Here is a 26002-nt window from a genome sequence, read left to right as displayed (position 1 = left end):
CACCCAAACCATAGAGACTCCCTGCCCACCTCCCAACCCAACCCACCACAACCCTGAAGGTCAGACCAAGTCCCCTATCCGCGAAGACATGGCAGGTAGCTAAAAGCAAGTTTAACAGCTTCACCTTGAAAGACAAAGGATAGGCAAGCTTACAGCATGAGACTTAAATTGTTGAAACTTTTCTCTCCAATCCTCCCTTCTGGCCAGGAACTATTTTCAGATGGGGCAACAGGGTGAAGAGAGTGTCACAGCTCACCTAAAGCCATCGCCAGGTAGAGAACGACCCAGCTGAAGGCCTGCCCGGTGCCAGGCACAAAAGGTCCTCACTATTCAGACCCGAGCTAGCTAAGACGCCAGGATATATAAAAGGGGAACAGACTCGGGTCTGCACAGCTGAGGCTCACTTCGTAATACCGCCGAAATTTAAAAGGACAAAAAGAAGGTAGTGTGGAAAGAGACGGCCAAAACAAAATGACCCAGTGTCAATTTCTGAAGCACAGAGATGGACACACTGGGGTCCATCATATATTCTCTCTACATTCACATCTGTTTGAAACGTGATGCATAATCTTTCAAATTAAAAACAGCCAGACTGAACACTAGCCCTTAAGAATAGCCTCTGATGGGTTCCCCATACATTGGTGTAGAATTGATAAGGATTAACGAGGGCTAGGGGGGTGTGTGTGTGTGGTGTATACATACAAGTTTTAGAGTAGTGCAAAAGCAATAGAAATCACCAGGAAAAAGATTCTGGTCCCTAGCTCCAGGGATTCTGATCCAAGAGGCTCAGCGTAGAGCCTGACAATTAGCATTTCTTTTCTTTTCTGTTTTGAGGCAGAGTCTTGCTCTGTAGCCCAGGCTGAGTGCAGGGGTGCCATCACCAGTCCCTGCAGCCTCGCCCTCCCAGGCTCAAGCAATTCTTCCTCAGCCTCCTGAACAGCTGGGACTATAGGCATGCACCACCACACCTGGCTAATTTTTACATTTTTTGTAGAGACAAGGGTCTCATTACGCTACCCAGGCTGGTCTTGAACTCCCAGGTTCAACAGATCCACCTGCCTTCACCTCCCAAAGTGCTGGGATTACAGTTTTAAACCACCGCTCCGGCCAGTTAGCATTTCTTTTTCTTCTTTCTTGTTTTGAGACGGAGTCTATCTCTGAGGCCCAGGCTGGACTACCGTGGTGTGCTCTCAGCTCACTGCAACCTCTGCCTGCCAGGTTCAAGTGATTCTCCCACCTCGGCATCCCCGGTAGCTGGGATTACAGGTGCACACACCACACCCAGCTAATTTTTGTATTTTTAGTAGAGACAGGGTTTCTCCATGTTGGTCAGGCTGGTCTCGAACTCCTGATCTCAAGTGATCCTCCCACCTCGGCCTCCCAAAGGATGGGGATTATGGGCTTGAGCCACTGGGCGCAGCCTAAGGATTAGCATTTGCAACCCCCCAAGAAGGTCTCATGATGCTGATCTGTAGACCATACTTTGAGCAGCTGTGTTTCTGAGCACAGGAATACCATAAAACCCAAATGTTCATGTCCCTTCTTGAGGCCTTTGATAATGAAGTAAGGAATTCAATTCTCCTATCTGCTCTGACTGGGGTCCAGGAGCCGCCCTGCCCACCTTCAGTCCTCACCACTCCCCCACCACCATTTTTTTGTGCCCCTTTGCACATCCCCTACTGCCCCTCCCTGGGACCAGGAAACATTACCTTCTGCTGGATTCATTACCGCGTCGTGGAGCAGGGTGGCCATACTCCCAGCTATCCCTGCAAAACAAACTCCAGAAAATTACCCTCTGCGACCTGGTGTTCTCAGGAAGTTCCTGGAACCTAAAATCAGACGGAACCCAGGACTTAGTTCTCTAAGAAGCGAAATGTATTACTAGCTCCACCCAGGTGAGCACTGACTCTTAGTACCCTAAAGTGATGGTGAAAATAGGATAAAAATGGGGATAGTTCATTTAGGCACACTCACCCACACTGTAATCTTGAAAAACCTCATTTTCTTTCTTATAGTCAACCCTGGGAAGAAGCTAAACCTGCAAGTGTTAGGTGGGTCCCAGAAACCACATGGCATGGCTTTTCCTACAGTCTAGAGGTTAATTCTCTCTCGTCCTAGGCCTTTGTCTACACATTAACTCACTTTGCCCTTAAGCTGGGGCCCTGAAAGGAGATAATATCATATCTACTACTGAGAAAGGGAAAAAAGAAAATCTGGTTAAAATCCAGGCTTAAAAAAAAAAAAAAAAAAAAAAAGGCTGGGAAAGAGAAGAGGATATCAGGAGAATCTGCATTTGGTAGATGTCCAGGGTCAGTCTGCAAAGCTACAGGACTGACCCCATCTGAGGGTCGGGTCAGGCCTGGCTTCAAGAACCAGGAACTTCAAAAGCCAGAATCAGGCCTGGAATTTTGCTTTTGGCTTTGAGTTTCCTCCCTTTGCGGTGACACTAACCTGTAATTAAAATGACCACGGGAAGGTGGGAGGAATGAGGAATACCAGGATGACTCTTCAGCAATGCATGTAATACCCTCTCCCCCACCGCACACACGCTTATCATCATTCCCAGCAAGATCACAACGCCACCACAGCATACACCACACATTGCAGAAACAGCACAGGCCAGTACTTGGCATAAAATGGATTCCGTTAAATCTCTTTCAAGGAGCGAAACCGTTACATAAGGCAGTTTCAGCAAAAGAAGGACGCCAATGTCACAGACTCAGGGGTAGGAGAGGGCTTGGCTCTTCAGCGACCATCTCAATAAATGCACTAATGGCCAATTTTTACAAAACAAAACAAGTATCTGCAAACCAGCTGGGCACGCTTATTACCAAGGTTGGCTGATGGGAGGACAGATGCTTTTTCAGCAGAATCAAAAGAGAGGGGGAGAAGTTACTGTTGGTCTTATCTACGTCTCCATCGTTGAAACAAATGAATTTTGTCAGAACAAAGGTACTTCATGCTGCTATCCATATTTCCATTCCAAACCCAAACAAAAAACAAAAGCCCACCCCACAGGAGAGGAGAACGTAAGAGCTTAGCCCTGCCCCATAAAACGTGCCTTATGTAAGAGCTGCTGGCTGACTTGCACCCCCCATCCCCGCCCTCCCTCAAAACAACCAAACAAAACGATTTCAGCCCTTGCTTGCAGAGAGATGCAACTCAGACAAACAGAAGAAAATGGGGGTAAAATTCCCAAATCCCCAGAAGCTTAAGGTGGGAAAGGCCTTCTGCGTGGAGCGTCCTTTGTCAGCCATAAAACTTCTTGACCTTTTAAAGCTTAGTTAGATCTTGGCGTTGTAGAGACCTGTTGTACCAGTTTTTAAATAGTCTCAAAGAAGCTGTCCAGATAACTTTTTTTTTTTTTTTTTTTTGAATCCAGCATTCATAAGTTTTGTTTCTATTCAGGGTTTCCCCTATGTCTGATCATTGTTTTCGAATGTTTGAAAACAAAACAAAACAAAAAAAAAAAAAGAAAAGAAAAGAAAACCCATACAACAATAAAATGAAAACACCTCTGTCACTGATTTCTCCCCAGGCTTCAGAAAGCGGTGGGGAACAGACAAAAGCATGTGTGTGCCGCGCATGTGTGTGTGCGTGTGTCTGGGTGTGCGTTGCACACACAACTCTAGAGTTCTTTATTCGTGAGCAAGCGGGCCGAAGTCGAGGCGGCTGGGTCACAGGGAGGAACACCCTGGGGAGGGACGTGTTGAAGAAGAGAACTTTCTAACTCCAGACAAACGCTTTCAAAATACCGTTGGCTAGGTGGCTGTTTCCTTGGTGGTGGAAAACGTCATTTAAAGTCCTTTTCATGTTTTCATAGCAGGCAAAATACATGGCGTGGGCCGGCCCTGCACCCATGATCATGACATTGAGGCCCCGCAAGGGCCTCCAGAAGCCTTCGGTCCGCATGATTCTCTTGAGGGCTCCGTAGATACTCGTGTACTGGGCTCTGGGATCTGGACTCAAACTCTGCATTCGCGTCTGGGAGTGGGCGAGAAGAGAAAACAAACAAACAAAAAAGAGATTTAATGAGGATGGTAAAGAAGGAAAATAAGACCTGGAGAAGGAGAGAGAAAAAACAACGTTCATAGTTTCACAGGATTTATCTGGGAAGGAAACATATTTGAAATCCAACTGAATTCTACATGGACATAATGAAGTCCACATGAATGTGTACATGCAGATTTCATTATGCCCCATAAATGGAGAAAGAGAGAGAAGGAGGTGGAAGAGAAAGACCTTCCCCTGCCACTGGCAAGCTGTGTGGCCTCTGGGGAATTCCTTAACGTCTCTGGACCTTAAGACCTTCAATTAAAATAACAGGATTGTTGCAAGCAGCAAACCAAATAATGCATATGAAAACCCTTCAAAAACTCAAGAGTCCTAGATAGATGTATAATTGTCCTGCAGTTACCACTCTGGTGGTGAAGTCTTCTGTGTCCTCACTTATCTGAAACCTCCATGTTCTGGAAGCTCCTGTTAGTCCCTACACCATGAAATTTCCCCAAATCCTCCAGCCCCCACTTGGGGGCTTAGAGATCTTCATCATCTCTAAAAATACCTTTTTGCATTTTATTTTTATAAGTTGGAACTTAAATACAAATGGTCTTGTTCTTAATTTCTTTCTTTTTTTTCTGAGACAGAGTCTCGCTCTGTCACCGAGGCTAGAGTGCAGTGGCACAATCTCAGCCCACTGCAACCTCCGCCTCCTGGGTTCAAGCAATTCTGCCTCAGCCTCCTAAGTAGCTAGGATTATAGGCAACCACCACCACACCCAGCTAATTTTTGTATTTTAAGTAGAGACAGGATTTTACCATTTTGGCCAGGCTGGTCTCGAACTCCTGACCTCCTAATCTGCCCACCTCAGCCTCCCGAAGTGCTGAGATTACAGGTGTAAGCCACTGCACCCAGCCAATTTCTTTCTTTCTTTCTTTCTTTTTTTTTTTTTTAAGTGAAAGCAATTTTGTTAAGAAAGTAAAGGGATAAAAGAATGGCCACTCCACAGACAGAGCAGCATTCTTAACTTCTTTGTATGCATAATCTTGTCTCCCTGAAGCAGAGACCTGGCTTTCCCCTCCTCTGTCATCCCTAGGACGCCACCCAGGAGGGAGAGGCACCTGCACAGGTGTGATGATTAATTTCATGGGTCAGCCTGGCTGAGCCGCAGTACCCAGATACTTGATCTAACACTAGTTTAGAGGTATGTATGCAGGTATTTTCTAGATGAGATTAACACTTGAAGCAGTAGACTTTGAGTTAAGCAGGTTAACTTCTACTATACCATGGGTACGTATACCTCGTTTCATCAGAATTTCTCTCTCAAGGAAGAAATTCTGCCTTCGGACTCAAACTGTAACATCAGCTCTCCCTGGGTCTCTACCCTGCATATTTTGTACTTGCCAGTGCCTACAATCATGTCAGCCAATCCTCAAAATAAATCTCTCAATTTCTAGGTAAGTAGGTAGATTAGACAGATAGGTAGGTAGGTAGATGGATGGATGGATAGATAGATAGATAGACAGATAGATAACAGGCAGATAGAGAGAGAGAGAGGTAGATTAACAGGCAGATAAATAGATAAATAGGCAGACAGATAACCTCTCTATATAGCTGGATATAGATCTCTCTCTCTGTGTTTCCCTTTCCTCTCTCTCTCTCTCTCTCTCTCTCTGTTGTTTCTGTTTCTCTGATTTCTGTCTGCTAGGACCCAAGGACGGCCTTCAACCAAAAGCCTCTCTTATAAACCCTAGCAGACTGTTACATCCTATTACCTATTTCTCTGGAGAAGTCTGACGAGTACAGCAGGTAAGAAATACTTGCCACATGGAAGATCCACCATGGCTCAGTCTCACCAAAGTAACCATATTCCCTCCTTCTTTCTTCCTCCCTCCCTCCCTCTCTTCCTCCACCCCCACTCCCTTCTTCCCTCCCTCAACATACTAGACAAGAAGCTTTCCCACTTTTGGCAAGGGTATTCTTTCATCTCCAAACAAACTCATACAAAAAAATCTAATCCCATATATAGAAAAGGAAGGCTTCTCTGACTGAAGATGGACAAAGGACTCTATGATGCTGCCCCTCACTTCCCAGGACAGAGAGCCCCAGCTACCCCAGGGCTTGGGGAAACAGTGAAAAACGATTACCTGAATTAGTGGTCATTTTCAGATTACAGATTCCACTGGCTATTGAAAGCACAAGAGAAATGGGCACACCAAGGCTAACTTTTTATTTTGCCAAGAAAGGACACAAAAACCGTAACAATATAAGCAACAATCACCACCGCCCTCTACCGCAAACATCATTTCCTAAAAGAAACAGCATTTTTAACACTTAAAAGAAAAATAAGGAAGACTACCTCTGACTATAAAATGGAACCTTTAGCTTTATTTTTATTTTTTATTTTTTTTCTTTGAGACAGAGACACTGCCGCCCTGGCTGGAGTGCAGTGGTGTGATCTCGACTCACTGCAACCTCCGCTTCTCAAGTTCAAGCGATTCTCCTGCCTCAGCCTCCTGAGTAGCTGGGATTACTTCCCCCCACAATCAGCTAATTTTTTGTATTTTTTGTAGAGACGGGGTTTCACTATGTTGGCCAGGCTAGTCTCGAACTCCTGACCTCGTGATCCACCTACCTCGGCCTCCCAAAGTGCTGGAATTACAGATGTAAGCCCAGCTAGATTTAGCTTTATTAAAAACTTGCTACTCTGCTCCCTCTTTCCTACCACAGACCGGTGAAAACATCTTCTGGCCCAGCCCAAGGCAGGTGCCAAGACACCTGGGCCCCAGGGTCCTGGGGAAGGTGGCCCTGCACCTTTTTGTTTTTTAAAGTGATTTCTATTTTAAGACTTTCAGAAAAGATCTGATCTAATTTAATAATTAGAGAATACATTAGACTAGGTGTGGCAGCTCACACCTATAATCCTTGTGCTTTGGGAGGCCAAGGCAGGAGGATTGCTTGAGGCCAGGAGTTCGAGATCAAGCTGGCCAACACACTGAGACCTCGTCTTAACAAAAAAAATGAAGAAATTAGCCAGGCATGGTGGCACACACTGTAGTCTTGGCTATTTGGGAGGCTGAGGTGGGAGAATGCTGTGAGCCCAGGAGTTTGAGGCTGCAGTGAGCTATGATCTTGCCACTGCACTCCAGCCTGGGCGACAGAACGAGACCCTGTCTTTAAAAAAATAATAATAATAAATTTTAAGAGGGATGCATTATAAGCAAGAAAGGCCAAGGGAAGGACAAGTGAACGTGCCAACCAAGAAGGCATCTGAATCAAGAGAATACCCAGGTCACGGTCACAACACCTCATTTAGCTCCCTAGCGGCCTGTTGGCCACAACAAATGAAGATGTGAGCGCCATGCAAAGTGTTTATGCTGGGAAGGAAGAGACAAAACTCCTCCTTTAGCACATATGACATCGCTCAAGTTTTAGAGCAAATAAAGCTTCGTGTGTCACCTGGCTTCTTCTTATCATTGCCCTGGACAAAAAGCAAGGGGACCCAAGTAGTACAATGTATCTGTCAAGAACCCCAGCTTTGGAATGAGGGAACTGGGACTGAATCCAGATTCTACTGCTCATGGTATGACCCTGGGCGAGGTCATTACACTCTCTAAGCATGAGCTTCCCCACTTGAGAGAATGGTCGAGAAAATTAAATGGGATAATATGTGTCTGAAACCATCATTACTGTCAGTAATAACACAAGAGTCCCCTGTCAAGGGGCTACATGACAGTGATTGATGGAGAGGCCAGGTGATGGGGTTCTAGTATGTGACCTTCCAGGGTTCTGCGGGCCACAGAGGTGGGGTTGTGTTTGTCTTGTTCACAGCAGATCTCCAAGGACCAGTAAGATGATGTATTGGGGGTCCAATAAACCTCTGTTGAATGAATGAATCGATGAACAAACAAACCCAATTTAGAATACCCACTGTCATGAAAGGGTACTGTCTCTTAGTCCACCACCCCTAAATAGGAGTCACGCTTTCTTGGACTTTGCTATCATTGCCATCACCTTTAATTTGGACCTTTCCATATTACTGCAAGGTCCACACATTGCCGCACTTCTCAAGCCTGGGTGTGATCTGCAGAACCATGTGCAGAGCAGAGGCAACCGGTCTCGGGTAGGGTACCTAACGCGGGCCTGTGGACGAGGGGTGGCTCCAGGCAGCACCCTCCAGGGGAGAGGCCCCTATACCTTGGACAATGGCGGTGCATCTTCTTGGGGGTGAACCCTGGCTGGAGCCCTGAGGTTTCCAGCCTAAGGCAAGGTCCTGCCAAGGTTTTGCAAGCCCTTGGTCCAAGGCCTTCCTTGGGTTCCAGAGTCCCGGGCGAGCAGTGGTGGCAGTCTGGGCAAACAGGGAGCACGGAGAACTGGCTACTGAGATTGCACTTTGGACATGATGCTGGCTCGGGCTACAGCCCAGTGGCCTTGGCCATGGCATCTCATCACTCTGGTCCCAGTGTCCTTGACTGGAAAATGAGAGGGAGGATCAAAGCAGGGGCTGATGATTAGAATCACCCGGGAAATGTTTGAAAATACCCATGTGTAGGCACCACCCCAGCATGCACCGATTCAAATCTTTTTCTTTTTAAAATTCCCCAGATGATTTTGATCAGGACTCAGCTTGGGGAACCAACTAAGTGACCATCTAGACCGCAACCAGCCCCAGCTCTCTGCCTTGGCAGTCAGGAATCACCTCTGGTTACCTGTGGAGGGAGGAGCTGAGTGAGGGCAGGGGGCACAGAGGGTGCCTGGGCTTTACAGCCACCCAGTCCAAGATCGCCAATCTCAATTCCAGCTCTGGGACCACAAGCAGGTTCCTTAACCTTAGGGCATGGCCATCCTTGGCTGGAATAACCCCCCAGAGAGCTGCTGGGAAACACCTGGCACAGGCTGGCTGTCAACAATGACTGTCCCCATCCCACCCTGCGATACACATGAAGCCATCAAGAGGGTCTCTCCTTTATAAAACTGCTTATGTCAGCCATTTGGAGGCTAGCATCACACCAAGACTTACAGGGACATTTGGGGGACTGGCTTCTCACCCCTTGCCCCTTTCAGATTAGGGGTGGGGCAGTTGGAGGAAACATTACTGAACCAAAATGTATCATTTCTGAAAGAAAAAGTCAACTGAGTATCTTTGTGCTGTGAAAGAAACATAAAACCTCAGGCGCCAAACTCACTAAGCAAAGGAAAAAAAAGTTAAGCTTGGGAAGTGAGTCACGCAAAAACTGACCTTCTTTTTGTTCCCAAACAGACAGCTGTAATTTCATAAGTTTACTTTATCTTATGTAAATCGTAGATTTGCTGAGGGCAAGACCAGGATTGACTTTCCCCAGCTCCCTTCCTTTCACATGTCAAATGTAGATTCACTGAGTGTTCATCATAGCTTCACAGGTATGGTACTATGTGCCGAAATGTCCACCCTTCCTCCTTTTATTCTTCTTCTCTTTCTTCTGCTTGCTCTTTCCCCTTTAAATACTGACATTCCCAAAACTCTCTTTGGAAAAAAGCACAGGACACAAATCCTACTATAACCTGTGTTTCTTTCTCCCAGGTGTATCCTCAACCTTGACAGAACAAACCTCTAAAAGATTGAAATCTGCTTCAGTCACTGTGCCTCAGTGGCCTTCTGTGTCCTCAGCGGGGTTTACTCAAGCAAGGGCAGGCCACAGTTAAGGACATAAGCCCCACACAGAGGCAAGTGGCCCATGAGTGCAGAGATGGGCCCAGTCAGGCCCCTGGGGGACCACTGCAGCCACAGCAGCCAAGTTTGGGACCAGAGCCTCATTCATCCTGCAGCACCCTCATTTCTTCCACCTGCCTGCAGGGAGCACCCACTGAGGTCGGCACCAGGATACAGAGGAGGAAAAACGATGGGGAAAAACAAGGAAAGTGTGTGATGAGAGGAGGAGGATACGAGCCACCGGGGAGCCTCGAAGGAGTGCAGTGAAGAGACTAGGAGGGATCAACCCTGCAGCAGCCTCAGGAGAGGGAAGAGAGATGGAAGGCAGTGCGATACCCCTGATTTGATAACGAAAACTAAACAAAAAAATAATAATAATAAAAGAGAGATGGAAGGCAGGTGGCTAGGAAGGCAGGCAGAAGTGGCCACAGCCAAAGAGACAATATAATTAATTTAGTCTTTTTTATTTTTATTTTATTTTTTAATTTTTTAAAGACAGGGTTTCACCATGTTGGTCAGGCTGGTCTTGAACTCCCGACCTCAGGTGATCTGCCCGCCTTGGCCTCCAAAGTGCTTGGATTACAGGTGTGAGCCACCACGCCCAGCCCCTATTTTTTATTTTTTTAAGACCAGTGTCTCACCCTGTCACCCAGGGTAGAAGGCAGTGGCATGATCATAGCTCACTGCAGCCTCAGCCTCCTGGGCTCAAGCAATCGTCCCACCTCAGCCACCTGACTAGCTCAGGCTACAAGTGAGCATGACTACACCCAGCTGATTTTTGCATTTTTGTAGAGACAGGATCTCACTATGTTGCCCAGGCTGGTCTCAAACTCTTGGGCTCAAGGGATGCTTCTATCTGGGCCTCCCAAAGCACTCCCTTTTTTAAAAGTTCTACTACCTGTAAAACGTAAAAATGAAGGCTGGGCATTTTCTATTCCTTGAGGACCACAGAGGGGAAAAAGAGTCCGGGAGTGAGTGGAAGCCACTCAAGCGTCCATCACCAGATGAAGGGATAAATGCAATGTGATAGACCCATACCGTGGAATATTATTCAGCCTTAAAAAAGGAAAGAAAATGCTGATACAGTCTACAACATAGATGTTTCTTAACAACAACACGCTAAGTGAAATGAGCCAGTCACAAAAAGGCAAATACTGTATTATTCCGCTGATAGGAGGTGCCTGGAGTAGTCAAATTTATAGACAAAAAGTGGAATGGAGATAGCCTGGGGTTGGGGTGAGGAGGGAAACAAGACAGAGAGCTCTTGTTTTGTGGGTACAGAAGTTTGGGTTTTGCAAGATGAGGAGAGTTCTGTGGATGGATGATGCTGATGGTTGTGTAAAAGCATGAATGTACTTAATGCCACTGAACTGCACACTTAAAAATGGGTAAGATGACAAATTTTGTTATGTATGTTTTATTATAATTTTTAAAAATACAAAAAAAGGGAAGGGTAGAGAGGAGGAAAAAGGAAATGAATGAATCAGGATGCATAGAGACAGGGCGGAGATTAAAAATACACACACACAGACACACACATTAAAAATACACACACACACACACACACACACACACACACACACGGAGACAGAGAATTTCACAAATCTCCTTTCCTGTCCAGGTTTCAGTTCCTGCCCAAGACCTAGCTGCCAGTCTCGTGTTCAGTAAAATCAGTTTCCATGTTTACAAGTTAGTTCTCCCCTATTTAATATTCACAAACACATTAGCATACCAAAGGCTCTGGGAAACCCTTCAGGAAAGAAATCTGTTTCCCTTGGTTTTAAAAAGCCACTTCTAAACCTTTGTCTTTAGCAATGCAAGCCTTATCTCATTTAATGACCAGAGACATCTCACTGATCACACTTGTGAAAACACAGCTGTAGCCACACAGCTAAGCCCTTGAAGCAGGTGTCTGAAGGAGTCAGAGAGACCCCCTCTGGCAACCGGGCAGGGAGAGGTGGAAGAGACAGAGTGCCAAACACGCAGCAGAGAGGAGCCCTTGTACGCTACCTGTGAACGAGCATTTTTCCTCTGCACCTGCCTGCAGGATGGAGAAACCTGTCCCGCCAGGGAATCAGAAGACAAGGGTCTCTGGCCTGACTCTGCCACTCACAGTGTCACCTGAGCAAGTCCCCTCCAGCTCCAGAACTGCTCCAGCAATGAAACGAACTCCCAGTGATGTGAACTCTGTATCCGCATCCACTGGCTCCACAAACTCCTAGCAAGGATAGAACAATGCAAGGGGTCGGCCCCTGATACCAATTCTCCCCTAAGATGACAAAACAGGCAAGGCTTGTCTCACTGTCCTGTTCTCTCATTGCTGGGAGGAGGGAGAGTGGAAAATGTATGTGCTGTCCCAGGTGAGCTTACAGGATCATATAACAGAAGCTACAAGGATCCTGGGGAGACCACATCCTGCCCAGCCCAGGCGCCACCTTTTCAGATGGGAAACTGGGGCCCAAGAAGGAAAATGACTTGTCCAAGATCCTGTGGATAAGGAGCCTCTGATCCAGGTCTAGGACCAAAAAAGAAAAGAGACAGGGGCAAAGATGAGCCTGCTAGGGGGCCTCAGGCCCTCCTGGGGTCTTGCAGAGGTCATGCCACCCAGGCCAGCCCCCTGTAGCATCAGGAACTCAGCCACTGACTCCCTGTCTGACCTGGAGACAGCCTGTGACTCCCAACTCTCCAATTTCTCAAAAATAAAAACCACCCCATGTTCCAAGTTCACATGGCATTTCTAGGACTGAGGAGACGATCATGTGAAATCTACTCGATGGCCCATTCTAAAGCATTTGCCACACACCTCCCTTGAGCCAGGTGCAATGGGGATACAGACCAGAAACAAACAAGCACCGTGATACCATGAGCAGCACAATTCCAGGGGGCCCAGGGCTGAGCCCTAGAGGGCTGTCCCCCCACCGTCTCTGTTCCAGACTTTCTCCCAGAGAAAGAAAATAAGGCTCGGGCACCTCCAAAGTGTTAGGATAAATGCCAAATGTTCACCTCTGCTGCCCAATGTCTGCTTCAGAATTAAAAATCAAACTGGTAAGATTTTTATCCTGTCTGCCAACTGTCCCCAGCTAGCACTGACATTCACTCAATGAACCACAACAAAATGAGGGCCAAGCCCAGCCACCTCCCTGTTTTCCGAGCCTCCCCCTGTATCCCCCTGGCCAGCAGCTCTCCCACATCCACCATGAGCCCATCCATAGCTCTTTGCTCCTGTTTCACTGGGGTCTGCTGAGGACACTCTCAAGACACCAAGAAGCCAAGTCCCATCCACAATTATCCAGAAAGGATCAGACCAGGGAGCTGATTCCTGTAGAATCCTCCCTCACTGAAACTCCATGCCAAAATCACAGCGGGAGGACGAAGAGGAAGAGGCTTTTTTGGCACCTGCTTTATAGAAAGGATTGTCTTCCTAAGTAAAGCCACAAGCCCCATCTAGGCCTTGGAAAGCCCTGTCTCAGCTTCCAGCAACCTGAGGAGGCACACACTACAAATGCAGAAACCTAGACCACATCAAGGAGCACCATGAACACTAAAACCGTCGACGCTCCCCGTCCAAAACCACCGCTCTCCATGCAAAGCCACCAGCCTTCCTGCCTCAAACTACTCCCTTCCTAGGCTCCTTTACAGAAAAGGGACTCTTAACAGGGCTTTCCATAGTCACACCCTGGCCCTTTGAAAAGCTGTGTAAAAATCATGCAAAACTGGCCGGGCATGGTGGCTCACGCCTGTAATCTAGCACTTTGGGAGGCTGAGGCAGGTGGATCACCTGAGGTCAGGGGTTTGAGATCAGCCTGGCCAAAATGGTGAAGCCCTGTCTTTACTAACAATATAAAAATTAGCTAGTCATAGCGGCACATGCCTGTAATCCCAGCTACTCAGGAGGCTGAGGCAGGAGAATTGCCTGAACTCGGAGGTGGAGGTTGCACTGAGCTGAGATTATACCATTGCACTCTAGCATGGGTGACAGAGCAAGACTCTGTCTCAAAAAAAAAAAGTCATGCAAAATGAAGCAGGAGGACTTCACTCAGCATCATTTCCACACGCCACAGGCAAAAGCAGAGCAGCACAAATAATCCTTTAGCTGCAGCTCTCAAAGCGCACCTAAGTGTAGCCCTGTTCAAGATGCCAAATCATGTCTTTTTCTAACATCTCCCAAACTGGCAAAAATAGATTCACAAAGAGAGTATACATACAGGTACATATACACACACACATACACACACATATAAACACACATACACACACATATATGCATATATACATATATGCATATACATATATATATGTATTTAATGAAAAGGAAAACTTGAGCTGGGCACAGTGGCTCACATCTGTAATCCCAGCACTTGGGAAGGCCAAAGCAGGTGGATCGCCTGCTGCCAGGAATTCAAGCCCAGCCTGGGCAACATAACGAGACCCCATCTCTCCAGAAAATAATTTTTTTAAAAAAATTAGCCAGGCATGGTGGGTACCAGTAGTCTTAGCTACTTGGGAGGCTAAGGTAGGAGAACCACCAGGAGATTGAGGCTGCAGTGAGCTATGATCATGTCACTGCATTCCAGCCTGGATAAGAAAGACACTCTCTCTCTCTCTCTCTCTCTCTCTCACACACACACACACACACACACACACACACACACACGCACACACACGCACACATACACACACACAAGCACACACAAATTGGTGCTCTTAATGTTTTAAAACCAGCAAGAGAAAAATGATTCCCCTAAAAGTAGTTATTGCCCCCACCTCAAAAACAGCAGGGGTGGAGTGGGAAAAAGATGATCTCTCAGGATGACATGGTGGGGGACTCAAGGGGAGTCAGAGGAACATACATTCTGAAAAAAAGCTTCCAGCTCATCTGAAAAGCCACTGGTGAAAACTACTATTTTGGAGCAAGCGAAGAACCCAGCCAGCTTCCTAGAAACTCAGCCAGAAACGCTATACCAAGTCAAAGGAAGAGGGGAGACCTCATGAAAGCACTCGTCCAACTAACTCATGTCTGCGTAGCTTTCCCTGACTCGCCTACAGGAAAGCCTAGACCTCCTCCAGCATTCAGGTCACTCTGCCGTTGGAGGCGGGAGGAAGTGGGTTCATAAGGGTGGGAACAAATCATAAAGGCTCCTCTGTCTCTGTCTTTCCACCTATGCCCCCCAGTGGTCCCAATTTTCACAAGAGTCACATTTGTCCTTCTGAAAAGACCAGATCTCCCACAGTCAGATCTCCCAGTCACCTGCTGCCTCTGAAGTGGACCACAGAGGATTCATGTCACCTATCACTGATGCTCTCAAGGCACCGTCCTGAAACCTTCAGGGTCTACTGGAGCTTCAGGGGCCGCTGCTACTGCTAGGGACAAAAGACTCAGTGAAGAGTTGCACTGCACATTTGGTAGAAAATAACAGTTCTGGCCCGGCACAGTGGCTCACACCTGTAATCCTAGCACTTTGGGAGGCCAAGATGGAAGAACTGCCTGAGCTCAGGAGTTCAAGATCAGCCTGGGCAACATGGTGAAACTCCATCTCTACAAAATACGAAAAAAAAAAAAAAATCAGCCAAGCATGGTGGTGGGCACCTGTAATCCCAGCTACACGGAGGCCGAGGCACAAGAATTGCTTGAACCCAGGAGGTGGAGGTTACAGTGAGCCAAGACCATGCCACTGCACTCCAGCCTGGGCAACGAAGTGAAATTCTGTCTCAAAAAATAAAATAAAATAACAATTCCACTAAGATAGCAATAACCAAGTTCCTCAGCCTCCCAGAAGAGAAGCCACAGCACCAAACCCCGCTTCTCCTTGAAACAGGCCACAGCAGGACGTGCTATCGGGTACAGATCCAGACTCCAGATCACACCCAACCTGGAGAAGGTGGTCAGAGGGAAGCCATTTGAACAGACGCCTAGAAAAAGGGAGGGTATGTCAGGCTGTCAGAATTAGAGCTGTCACTACAGTCTCTTCTACACTATTTCATTTTGTAACTATGTACACATATTACTTTGGAAAAGAAAAAGGCAAACTTGACATGGAGAAGAATACAGCAATGCTTATTACAGGAGGAGGTGAACAGGCTGGTGCATCTGGGGAATGAGGACCTGTGGCTGGAGGGTCTGGTGTGCAGAGAAGACAGGAGTCAGGTACGGGTAGAGAGGCAGCCTCAGACTTAGGAGAGCAGCTGCAACATTAGATGATCAATGAATGTCTGCTGGAAGAAGAGCAGGCTGCGGCTAGACCATGCAAGGCCCTGAATATCTTGCTGGAGAGTGTGGAATTTACTTTATGATCAAGTGTCTTCCATGGCTACAAATCACACCCAATAGCAATACGATGGGAGCTATGAATAGCCAGGCAGTAGGCAAGACAGATGGGCTCTCTGATATCTGGGCGAGAGCAACAGGCCGTGCAACAGAAGCCCTCCCTACTAGGCCCCTGGACAGGCTTGCCCCTCCCTCCCAAGCTGCCGCTGCTTACCAGGCCACCGTTAACAAACACACCAGTGAGATTTCCCTCTCTGCCCATGGGCAGCAGCTTCCGGCCTTGCCTGTGGTTCAGAGGATGCCATTCCCACATCCCCTGACCCTCGGAGCCCTACCTGGTCTCCATCCTTTCTCTAGAAACGCCTCCAGCGGAAAGAGGGCGGGACGAAAGGGTCTGTGCCTGGCCCATGCCCAGTGTACCCAGAACACACTCAGAAGAGCCCATGTGTGGCCTGCCCAAAAGGATTAAGTTATCTCTGCCCTACAGGTGGAGCAAATTCCAAAGATGCCAGATAACAGAGCTAGGGTTTCATGGGTGCAACTGGTGACCTCACTGGGAGACAGAAAGAGAAGGGACAACCCTGGACTAGAGGCGGAACTGAGCTGCCAGTCATTCCCACCCAGCTGCCCTTCCCTGCTAAGAGAGACAGGGTCTGAGCCACAGTTCCTTCTCGCCCCGCATCTGGCACTGATACATTGTATGGCCTTAGGTCAATCAGCTTGCTTCTCTGAGCCTCTAACTCTTCCATTTACAAAATAACTGTAACAATAAAAACAACAATATTAGCAGCCAGTTATCCCCATCCTATAAATGGGGAAACTGAGGCAAATGACTTGCCTCAAGGTCACAAAGCACAGAAGCAAGATTAGAAGGAAGCCAGACAGTCGGCCAGAGTCATGCTGTTAACCACTAGGCTATCCTACCTCTCACAAAGGGAGAGATGCTAAGGGATCCCAGGTGATCTTCAACTTCCTTCTGTCCCAATATGCTTTGTTTCTACAACATGCTAAGTCACATGGATGCCACCTCCTATCTGCCTGACCTTGGAGAAGACCCTGTATCAGTGTCACTGAAATCCTCACTTGTTAATATCCACAAAACCCCTGGCCACTCTGTCTATGCCCAGCTGCAAGAGTGTATTTCCAGGCAAAGTCAACGGCGGTGACCCATGGAGGTCACACAACTTACCCATTCCACAACCCGGGTCATCACGAGACTGGGCAATAGTGGTTGGTTAATACAAACCCATTTTCTCTCCTAAAGAAGAGCTTGAGACATTAACCAGCTGAGGTCTCAGAGGGGCATCTTGACACACAAAAGGCTGGCACCCTGTCAGTATTCAAAGGCTAAGGATGAAATATTCCAACTGTCAGGTTGCTTTTAAGAGAGAACTGAATTCACTGCTGGTAAGCTGGACTACCCAGGGCCTCCCCTTGACTCTGCCAGCCTTGTCAATGTCACTGGCTCATAAACACCCCACTCATAAGGAAGGAAGAAACGCCTCATCCTCAAAATTATTTTGTTTTGCTTTGTTTTTTGAAACAGAGTCTTGCTCTGTCGCCAGGCTGGAGTACAAGGGCACAGTCTCGGCTCACTGCAACCTCCACCTCCTGGGATCAAGTGATCACCTGCCTCAGCCTCCTGAGTAGCTGGGATTACAGGCGCATGCCACCACACTTAGCTAATTTTGTATTTTTTGGTAGAGACGGGGGTTTCACCATGTTGCCCAGGCCGGTCCTGAACTCCTGACCTCAGGTGATCCAACCACCTCGGCCTCCCAAAGTAGTGGGATTACCAGCGTGAGCCACCACGCCTGGCCAAAATTGTTTTCCTTTTCTTGTATATAGACAAACTCACTGAAGTGTCATAAGGCTGCACAGAAGAACAAATTTAACACAAGAGTCCACATCAAAGCACCATAGATGCACATGAACCCATGTGCAGGGAGATAAAAGGAGTATCCAGGCACCTAGGGTATGTTCACAGACTCCACACCAGGCTCCCGCCCCACTCCCCACTGCAGCCTGGCAGCTCTGCCATCATCGGTTTTGCATGATGGGGCTCCCTGCCAGCTTTCTTTTGCTTTCAGTGTTCCCCTACCCCTCCAACCTCCCCAATTTTGTTCTGACAATAAGCAGACAGTTAGATTTGCCCAGGCTCTCACTGCCAGACTCGCCCCTCTGACCAGCCTTCCACCATATTTTGCTGAAAATCCCAATCACAGAATCTCAGATAAACTGAGTTCAACCGCCCACCCAATGCTTGAAGACCGTCTCTGCCCGTAAGAAACATATGTTCTGGGGCTGGGCACGGCGGCTCACACCTGTAATCCCAGCACTTTGGGAGTCCAAGGTGGGCAGATCACAAGGTCAAGAGATCGGGGACCATCCTGGCCAACATGGTGAAATCCCGTCTCTGCTAAAAATACAAAAATTAGCTGGGCATGCTGGTGAACGCCTATAGCCCCAGTTACTCAGGAGGCTGAGGCAGGAGAATTGCTAGAACCCAGGAGGTAGAGGCTGCAGTGAGCTGAGATCGTGCCCCTGCACTCCAGCCTGGCGACAGAGCAAGACTCAGTCTCAAAAAAAAAAAAAAAGAAACATACGTTCTGGTTGGAAGAACTAATCTAGGTGCCATAGGGATGGGCTTGGGATAGGGTGGGGAGGGGGTCAAACAGTTAAGAAAGACCTCCCCGGTAAGACAGCATCCCTTCTGGGCACGTGGCCTGGGGCAGCAGGAAAAGCCAGAGGGACCAGCGTTGACGTTCATCCAGTCACTGAGCCGTTACATAGAGAGTTTCTACTCCACACGAGCACATGCCTGACCACACAAAGACGACCCATCCCAACTACCGCAAGGTCGAAATCCTATTCTGTTCCTGAGATGAGCGAGAAATCCATTTATTCACCTACTACAGTACAGTAGGTGCTCAATAAATGTTTATCTTCACTGGAACTATTTTCAAAAAGGCTCCGGTATGTTCCCTAGCTGGTAGAGAGAAAACCACCACCTTTGTGAATCCAAATGGCTTGCATTCTCATTAAGAATCACAGAACTTCAAAACCAGCCTGGCCAACATGGTGAAACCCCATCTTTAAAAAAAAAAAAAAAAAGAACCACAGAACTAGCTTAATCTTGTTAGAAGGTATGGGTGTTTTTCTCTGCTTGCTGATAAATGGCCGAACAGCATTGCAGGTTTGAAGTGAAACCCTCCCATCAGACTACAGAAGAAACTGACTAAATCAAACAGTAGATCCTAGAGTCTCAGAAGGGTGCTACCAGCCATAGGGCACTGGTGTTGGGAACTCCAGATCACAGTCCTACAGCGTCACAAGGAAGGGACAGGAATAAAACCCTATCCTGACCCTCAGCCCCCTCTACACGCCTTTCAGTTTCTGATGGAATATACGGTCCCAGGACTTCAGAGCTGGAAGGACAGGCTTGGAGACCCCTCTGCATCTAAATCCTAGCTCTGCAGCTTCCTCCTCCATGGGTGTCGTTGGGAAACTCACTTCAGTCCTCTGCCCGTGTTTCCTTATCTGTAAGGCCCTCTACTAAAACCTACTTCCTAAGTCTCTGTGAGGATTCACAGAAAAGCCCTTTGCACGGGGTCTGGTGGACAGCTACCTGCTGCTTTTATTTCTTCTTTTTTTCCCCCTTTGGATAAACAGCAAAAAAGATGGCATCATTTTTACCAATTCCTTCCTAAGACTCACAGCCTAGGAGCAGGATCTGCCCTGGCTGGGAGCACACTCACCTGTACTCACTACACATGACACCAGGATATGGTAGGATTACCTGAGCACCCCTTCCCTTCTGCTACCCCAACTCACAGGAGGGAATCCAAGGCCCCAAAGAGCGAGGGGACTCACTTGTGGTGGCCCCATAAGGGACTCTGACCCCTCCCGCATTCACCTTTCTTCACTAACCGTTTCTAAACGGATGGACTAGTCTGCTTAAATTAATCCTGATTATCTAACAAAGAAAACTTAGATAGCTGGTAGAGAGCTGGGGGAGGGAATCATTACTATCAGTTTACACTGGCACAGAGAGTCCCGAATAAAAGTGCTCTGGGAAGCTCACTCACCTGCTCAGAGCCAGGGCAGCTCTGGGGACCTTTGACCAGTGCTGAAGTCCAGGGCCAGAGCTGGGCAGGGACCTTGAATACCAAGATTCCGGACACTCCTGAATGGTCTGGTGTGGCCAAGTTCACACTATGCAAAAGGCCCTCCCTGCTGCTGAGAGCTCACTAGCCTCTGAACTGTAGGGAGACCAGGCCTGGGGGCAACAGCCAAAAGCCACTCAAGTTCAGTTACAGGACCAGGCACCAAGAAGCCCATGCACCACAGTAGCCCTGGAGGACCCGGGCTCCCCCCAGCCCGTGGATGCAGGCACACTCCCTAGTCCCTTGGAATCTGGGTGCTACAGAGCATGGATATTTACACTGAGTGTGTCTCACTAGACCAAACAGCAGTGCTCCCCAAACTGTACACCTAGGTGTGAGTGTTAAGATGGAGACAGCCCTGTTCCAAGTTAGAAGACCTAAATTCTGTCCCTCTCTGCCACCCAATCCCTGAGCAACTGCACATCATTTCACCTGTCTGAGCATCAGCTGTCCACACTGGGCAGGGATCCAGGCACCTCAGAAGCCCATGCTGCCTCCCAGGCTGGGTGTGGTCCTGTCAGTGTCTACAAATCCAGTTCCCACACCCTTGGCGGAGGCCACATCTTCTAAAGCATGCCCCGCTATTAGCCTATTATCCACAGAAAAAAGGATTTTTAAAGCAGCCCCGTCGCCAGCCTCCTCTTGCTCATTCCTTCAGGTATAATTACAACAGGTGATGCATCTGCGTGTGGCTACCATGAAAGGTGCAGAGAAACATGAAGGAGGGCAGAGCACTGTCATCTCTGAGCCAGCAGCACCATGCTCACCAAAACACACACACTCAGTGACTACCAAGGACTCAGAGATAAACTCAATTCCAACCACAGGCAGGTAACAAAGCAGGTTTGTTTTGTTTTGTTTTGTTTCTTAGGACAAAGTTTTGCTCTTGCTGCCCAGGCTGGAGTGCAATGGCACGATATCGGCTCACCGTAACCTCCGCCTCCTGGGTTCAAGTGATTCTCCTTCCTCAGCCTCCCAAGTAGCTGGGATTACAGGTGCTTGCCAACGCACCAGGCTAATTTTATGTTTTTGGTAGAGACAGGGTTTCTCCATGTTGATCAGGCTGGTCTCGAACTCCCGACCTCAGGTGATCCACCTGCCTCAGCCTCCCAAAGCAGGTATTTTAAGCCCTCCTCAAATTCTGCCTGCTGTGAATCTGTCTCCCCTAGCGCAATGCACCTGGCCACAGTCTGGGGCCCACCCTACAGAGTAACAGCTATGACTGTAAGCCCCATCAAAACTGGGCTCCGGAATTCAGGGGTGCTAGGGGCCGAACGAGGGGTCCAAATTTCCCAGATGTTACCAAAGCCAGATTTCGCAGAAAGACTGCTAACTCAATAGTAACTATCCACATGGTGCCAAGTCACAGCTCTCAGCCACTGCTCCAAGGGATGTTCTTTCTCCACACATCTTTCACCTTTCGAACTGACAACAATCACAGAGAAGGACGACAGGACACCAGAAACACCAGGCTGGCTGTTCTAAGGGCCTCAAGAGAGAAACACCAGAGAAAACAACCGCAAGACTCGACTTTCAGCCTCCGAGACTCACTTGCTGAATGTACGCTAGACAGTATGTACAAATCACTTCCGAAGCTTTCAGAGGAGTCACTTTAAGTTTTATTGGATACAAAAGTACTAGCGGGAACCTTTCATCATGGGTGAGATTTTTACACTGACTAAAACCCTGTCCCTGGAAACCAAGAGCTCCAGCATATAATTTAAACCAAAGCCGTCTGACGAGAAGGGTTTCCAAAATAAGAGATGGAGGACGGAGACGAGGACCAGAGCTGAGTCCCCTCCCAGACCACAGAAGACTCAGCTGGTAAAACAACAGGATCGTTCTGCAAGAAAACGCTGCCACTCCCTAAATGTCAGAGCAGTGCTAGGGGCTGCTGGACCTGAGGGAGCAGGTGTCATCTGCCGTCAAGGAGTTAATGGTGTAGGAGGGGGGAGAAAAAGTACCAAAACTCCTATCAATAAAAAATCCCAAACTCTGAATGCCATGAAGCAAAAGTAGAAGGTGCAGACAGAAAACGCAGGGGACGTCATTTAGATTTGGGGAGGGGCCCTGGCAGCAACCTCTGAAGGTGAAGCTAGGACACAGGTAGTGACCGGTGGGATGTGGACAGAGGCTCCAAGAAGGCTGGTGTCACCTGAAGCCTGCTGAGTACCAGGAGATGAGCCTGGGACGAGGCGTAGGACATACAGCCCATTGCTGGTCCCTGAACAACAGACAGAGAAGAGGGAGGGTGTTTTAATCTTAACGCTGTTCCCATCTATATGGTCCTCAGCTCCTGCCTTTGATTCAGGAACAAAGAAAGAGAAGAAATGAAGTGAACAGAAGAGGAGACAGTTTCTCACTGTGAAATCTACAGAAAACTCAAAACACCGTGGCGGGGAGATATCGCAGGGAGGTTCCCCAGCTCCCCAACCCTGTCGTTACAACGAATGCTCCCCTGGAATGATGGGCTAACCCCCATCTGTGCTGCTGGCAGTGCGGGGTGACCTTGGCCATGCCGGCTGACCCCTGGATGACTCAGCTTCCTGGTAGTGAACTGGTGAAAGGTTCTGGCAGGAAGGAGTCAGAAAGCTATAAACAGAGCCTTCCAGAAGCATCTGTCACACTTCTCTCCTTGATTCCAGGGCGGGGCTGTGGCCATTCAGCATTTCTGTAATTGCCCGGATGGATGATTTGCAGTCTTGAAGTGTTGTCGTTGGAAGTTTCAAGTAGAATAAATATCGTTTATTTCTGGGCAGGCACTTTGGAATGCAGGGGCCCAACATGGTACAGGGGCTGCTGGTCCTTCCCACAGCTGCTCAGCCCCACTGCAAAATTCCACAGCAGGGTCTTCCTAGCTTCCTCTGCAAAGCAAAAGTGCTTGTGAGCCTCTATTTTACACCCAAAGTTGAAAGAGGGAGTTAAAGTTATACTGCCCCATGAAAGTAAGCAGTGGAAATTTTAGAACTGGTGAGTTCCCAAGAGAACCTTTTAGTGTTTGTTCAGTCTTGCCATTTTATAGACAAAGAAACTGAGACGCAGACAAGTGTTTTTCCCAGGGTCACTTGACTGGTGGGCCCCTGGTCATCTCAAGCTAATTACCATTCACCCTAAAATGCAAATCCAAGCCCTACGTGTGTGTGTCTACAGAAAGATCTCCTTTTGCCTTACTACTAGTCCCTTCCTTCCCTGCCCTCCCGTCAAGCAACACCATGAATGGCCAGTTCTAGATAAACGTTCTCCCTGGCTCTCCCAGTCCCTCACACTTAAGCTACTCAGGGGAGATCCAAAATGTGTTTTCAATTTAAGGTCACTTCTGGTAGAAGCCCAGCTTCGCAGTAAGTTTTGGGTTGCAGGGTCTGAAAGAGAATTTCAGAAACTTCCTTATGACTGATTTATCAGAAAAATGCAAAAGATTCTTGGAAGAGACCTCAAGGGAATTTGAAAACAAGAATTCTTATCCAAGGTCAGGCAAGGCATCACCAGCCAGCCCAGTCCCAGACGCCTGTGGGGGGAGCAGTGCTCATTCCAAGGATAAACGGAACCTGCTACCACCTAACGTTGTACTAATACGTACTGTGCCCCAACCCCCAGAGGAGCAAATTGTAGTTCTAACTCCTTCTCTACTTCCTTCCGAAATCTGAAAAAAAATTTTAAGAACAAATAAGCAGCTATGAGCAGATGGATTTTTTTTCTTGTGATTATATCACCTGCACAATTAAAAGTCATTTCTGAAATGATACTTTTGAAGCTCTAAGGGCTAAATACAAATCTACCCTAATTTTCTAAATAAGGTAATTTAACACTTCACCATTCCTGGCCCAATATGTAAATATACACAAACATATATACACACACATATATATACACAAATATATATATATATATATATATATATATATATATATATACACACCCACACACATACACATACACATTAAAATTCAGTTGCCTGCGAAATCAAGATTCAAGAAAAAAACAATTTTAAGCACAATTTCATTAACAGAGAGATCTCCCATCTCCTGAGGTTTCTAATTCCTTACACAGATAACCCTACTCTCTACACAGGACATATTCTATTTATTTATTTATTTTAATTTTTTAAGAGGTGGGATCTTGCTCTGTTGCCCAGGCTACAGTGTAGTGGCATGATCACACGGCTCACTGTAGCCTCACACTCCTGGGATCAAGTGATCCTCCCATCTCAGCCTCCCGAGTAGCTGGGACTACAGGTGTGCACCACCACATGCAGCCAATTGTTTTTATTTTTATTTTTAGGGGCCTTGCTCTCTTGCCCAGGCTGGTCTCGAACGCCTCTCTACAAGCAATCCTCCTGCCTCAGCCTCCTGAGTAGCTGGGATTACAGGTGTGAGCCAGTGAACTCACCTAAATTTCCACAGGACATTTTCTATGCTTCTATCCTGACCATTTCTTCCAAGTGACAGCTTGGCATTGTCTAACAACCCTGAAAAAGGCCCACACACGTGCCCCTTCGAAGCACCGAGCAAAGAGATTTTGTAGCAAAGATCCCCTGTGCGGGGGAATCGGTGGACACACAGAGAGGTGGCATTGCACTCAGCAGGTTTGTGCCCCTGCCACCGCACCGGCCAGCTGGAGAAACAGGACCTGGTTACCAAAGCTGCAAGATCCAAGAGCTTCTGTCTACACCCTGGCCAATCATGGACTCCAGGGGGAAAGTCCTCAAGCTCTCATCTCAGGCCCTTTACTAAGATCAGCTAACTGTGCCCTTGGCATTTAATAAGAGGCCACCTCTGAGAGAGGAAGGCTACAAAGAAAGAGAGAGGCCAGGATAGCGTCCAGCTCTCCAGTTACCCTTCTGAAGGGACGAGAAATGACACACAAATCTGAGCCTCCAGAGCAGGCACCAGCGCTACAAGGTCCCAGGTCCATCTCTGACCTTTGGAAGGCACAACTGTCACCTACACCATCCTCAAGTCTCTCTTTGCCCTACAGCTCATGACCTGGACCAGGAAAGGTCACTCAGGCAAATCCTAAACCTGCACATGTCACATGAGCATGTTTCATTTTTAGTACCTTACCTGACCACTGCTCCACCAGCCACTACTGCCAACCATTATGAGCCAACGATGAGCAGAAACGACTCTGATATAACCCCTTAACCTTCCTTCCTCCTGCTTCCACCCTCCTTGGGTCCTTAGTTCGGCAGTGAAAGTTTTCACCCAGGAGGAGGCTGGGCTTCTCTGAAAGCCAGCAGGCAGTCAAACAGGGAATTAAGATTTCAGAACAGAGAGGAGAAGAGCTGCCCCCTGATGACCCCAGACAAGAGACAGTTTCTCAGCTCACAGCAAAACCCCAAATTGGAGTGTCAGCAGGATGCAGGCATCCTGGGGATGCCTGTGACGTTGTCAGGGACAGAGAGAATCATATACAGTTTTGTTGTAACACTCACATCTCCTTCAGGTCTAGATGGAGATACTGAGATATTCATTCCTCGGGGGGCCTTTCCCAACCCCTCCCCATGAGGTTCAAGATCCCTGAAGACAGCTTGTCACTCCGGAAAGGAATGATTCATTGGACATCTGTCCTCCCTGCCACACAGGAACTCACAAGGGGAATACCTGGTCTGGGTCGAGCACCCATCTCCCTAGTGCCCAGCACCCACACTCATACCCCATAGGCCCCATTCCTTAATTACAGTCACACATCACGAATGATGGGGATATGTTCTGAGACATGCATTGTTAGGCAACTTCATCCCTGTGTGAATATCACAGAGTATACTTAAACACATTCAGATGGGACAGCTACTGCACACCTAAGCTGTACACTATAGCCTATTGCTCCCAGGCTACACACTTGTACAGCATGCTACTGTACTGAACACTGCAGGCAACGGGAATA

The 26002-nt window shown here is 47.8% G+C and overlaps 1 protein-coding gene across 4 annotated transcripts in view; it reads right to left on the bottom strand.

The window, feature by feature from the left end:
• The window catches only part of SLC25A37 (solute carrier family 25 member 37), a 108288-nt gene that overhangs the window by 2437 nt on the left and 79849 nt on the right, over positions 1-26002 (bottom strand). For 3 of the 4 annotated variants that reach the window (XM_074384067.1, XM_074384066.1, XM_003937175.2), the window contains 2 exons: positions 3756-3984; positions 1710-1766 (listed from right to left, as the gene is read on the bottom strand). In XM_074384067.1, coding sequence (XP_074240168.1) covers positions 1710-1766; positions 3756-3984 — 286 coding nt within the window. Of the gene's footprint in view, positions 1-1709; positions 1767-3270; positions 3730-3755; positions 3985-26002 lie in introns of those variants that run through there. The other variant, XM_039461048.2, reaches the window with a different exon arrangement.

The sequence above is a fragment of the Saimiri boliviensis genome, chromosome 13, assembly GCF_048565385.1.
Source record: "Saimiri boliviensis isolate mSaiBol1 chromosome 13, mSaiBol1.pri, whole genome shotgun sequence".
Classification (NCBI taxonomy): Eukaryota; Metazoa; Chordata; class Mammalia; order Primates; family Cebidae; genus Saimiri; species Saimiri boliviensis.
This window is presented reverse-complemented; position numbering and strand designations above follow the sequence as displayed.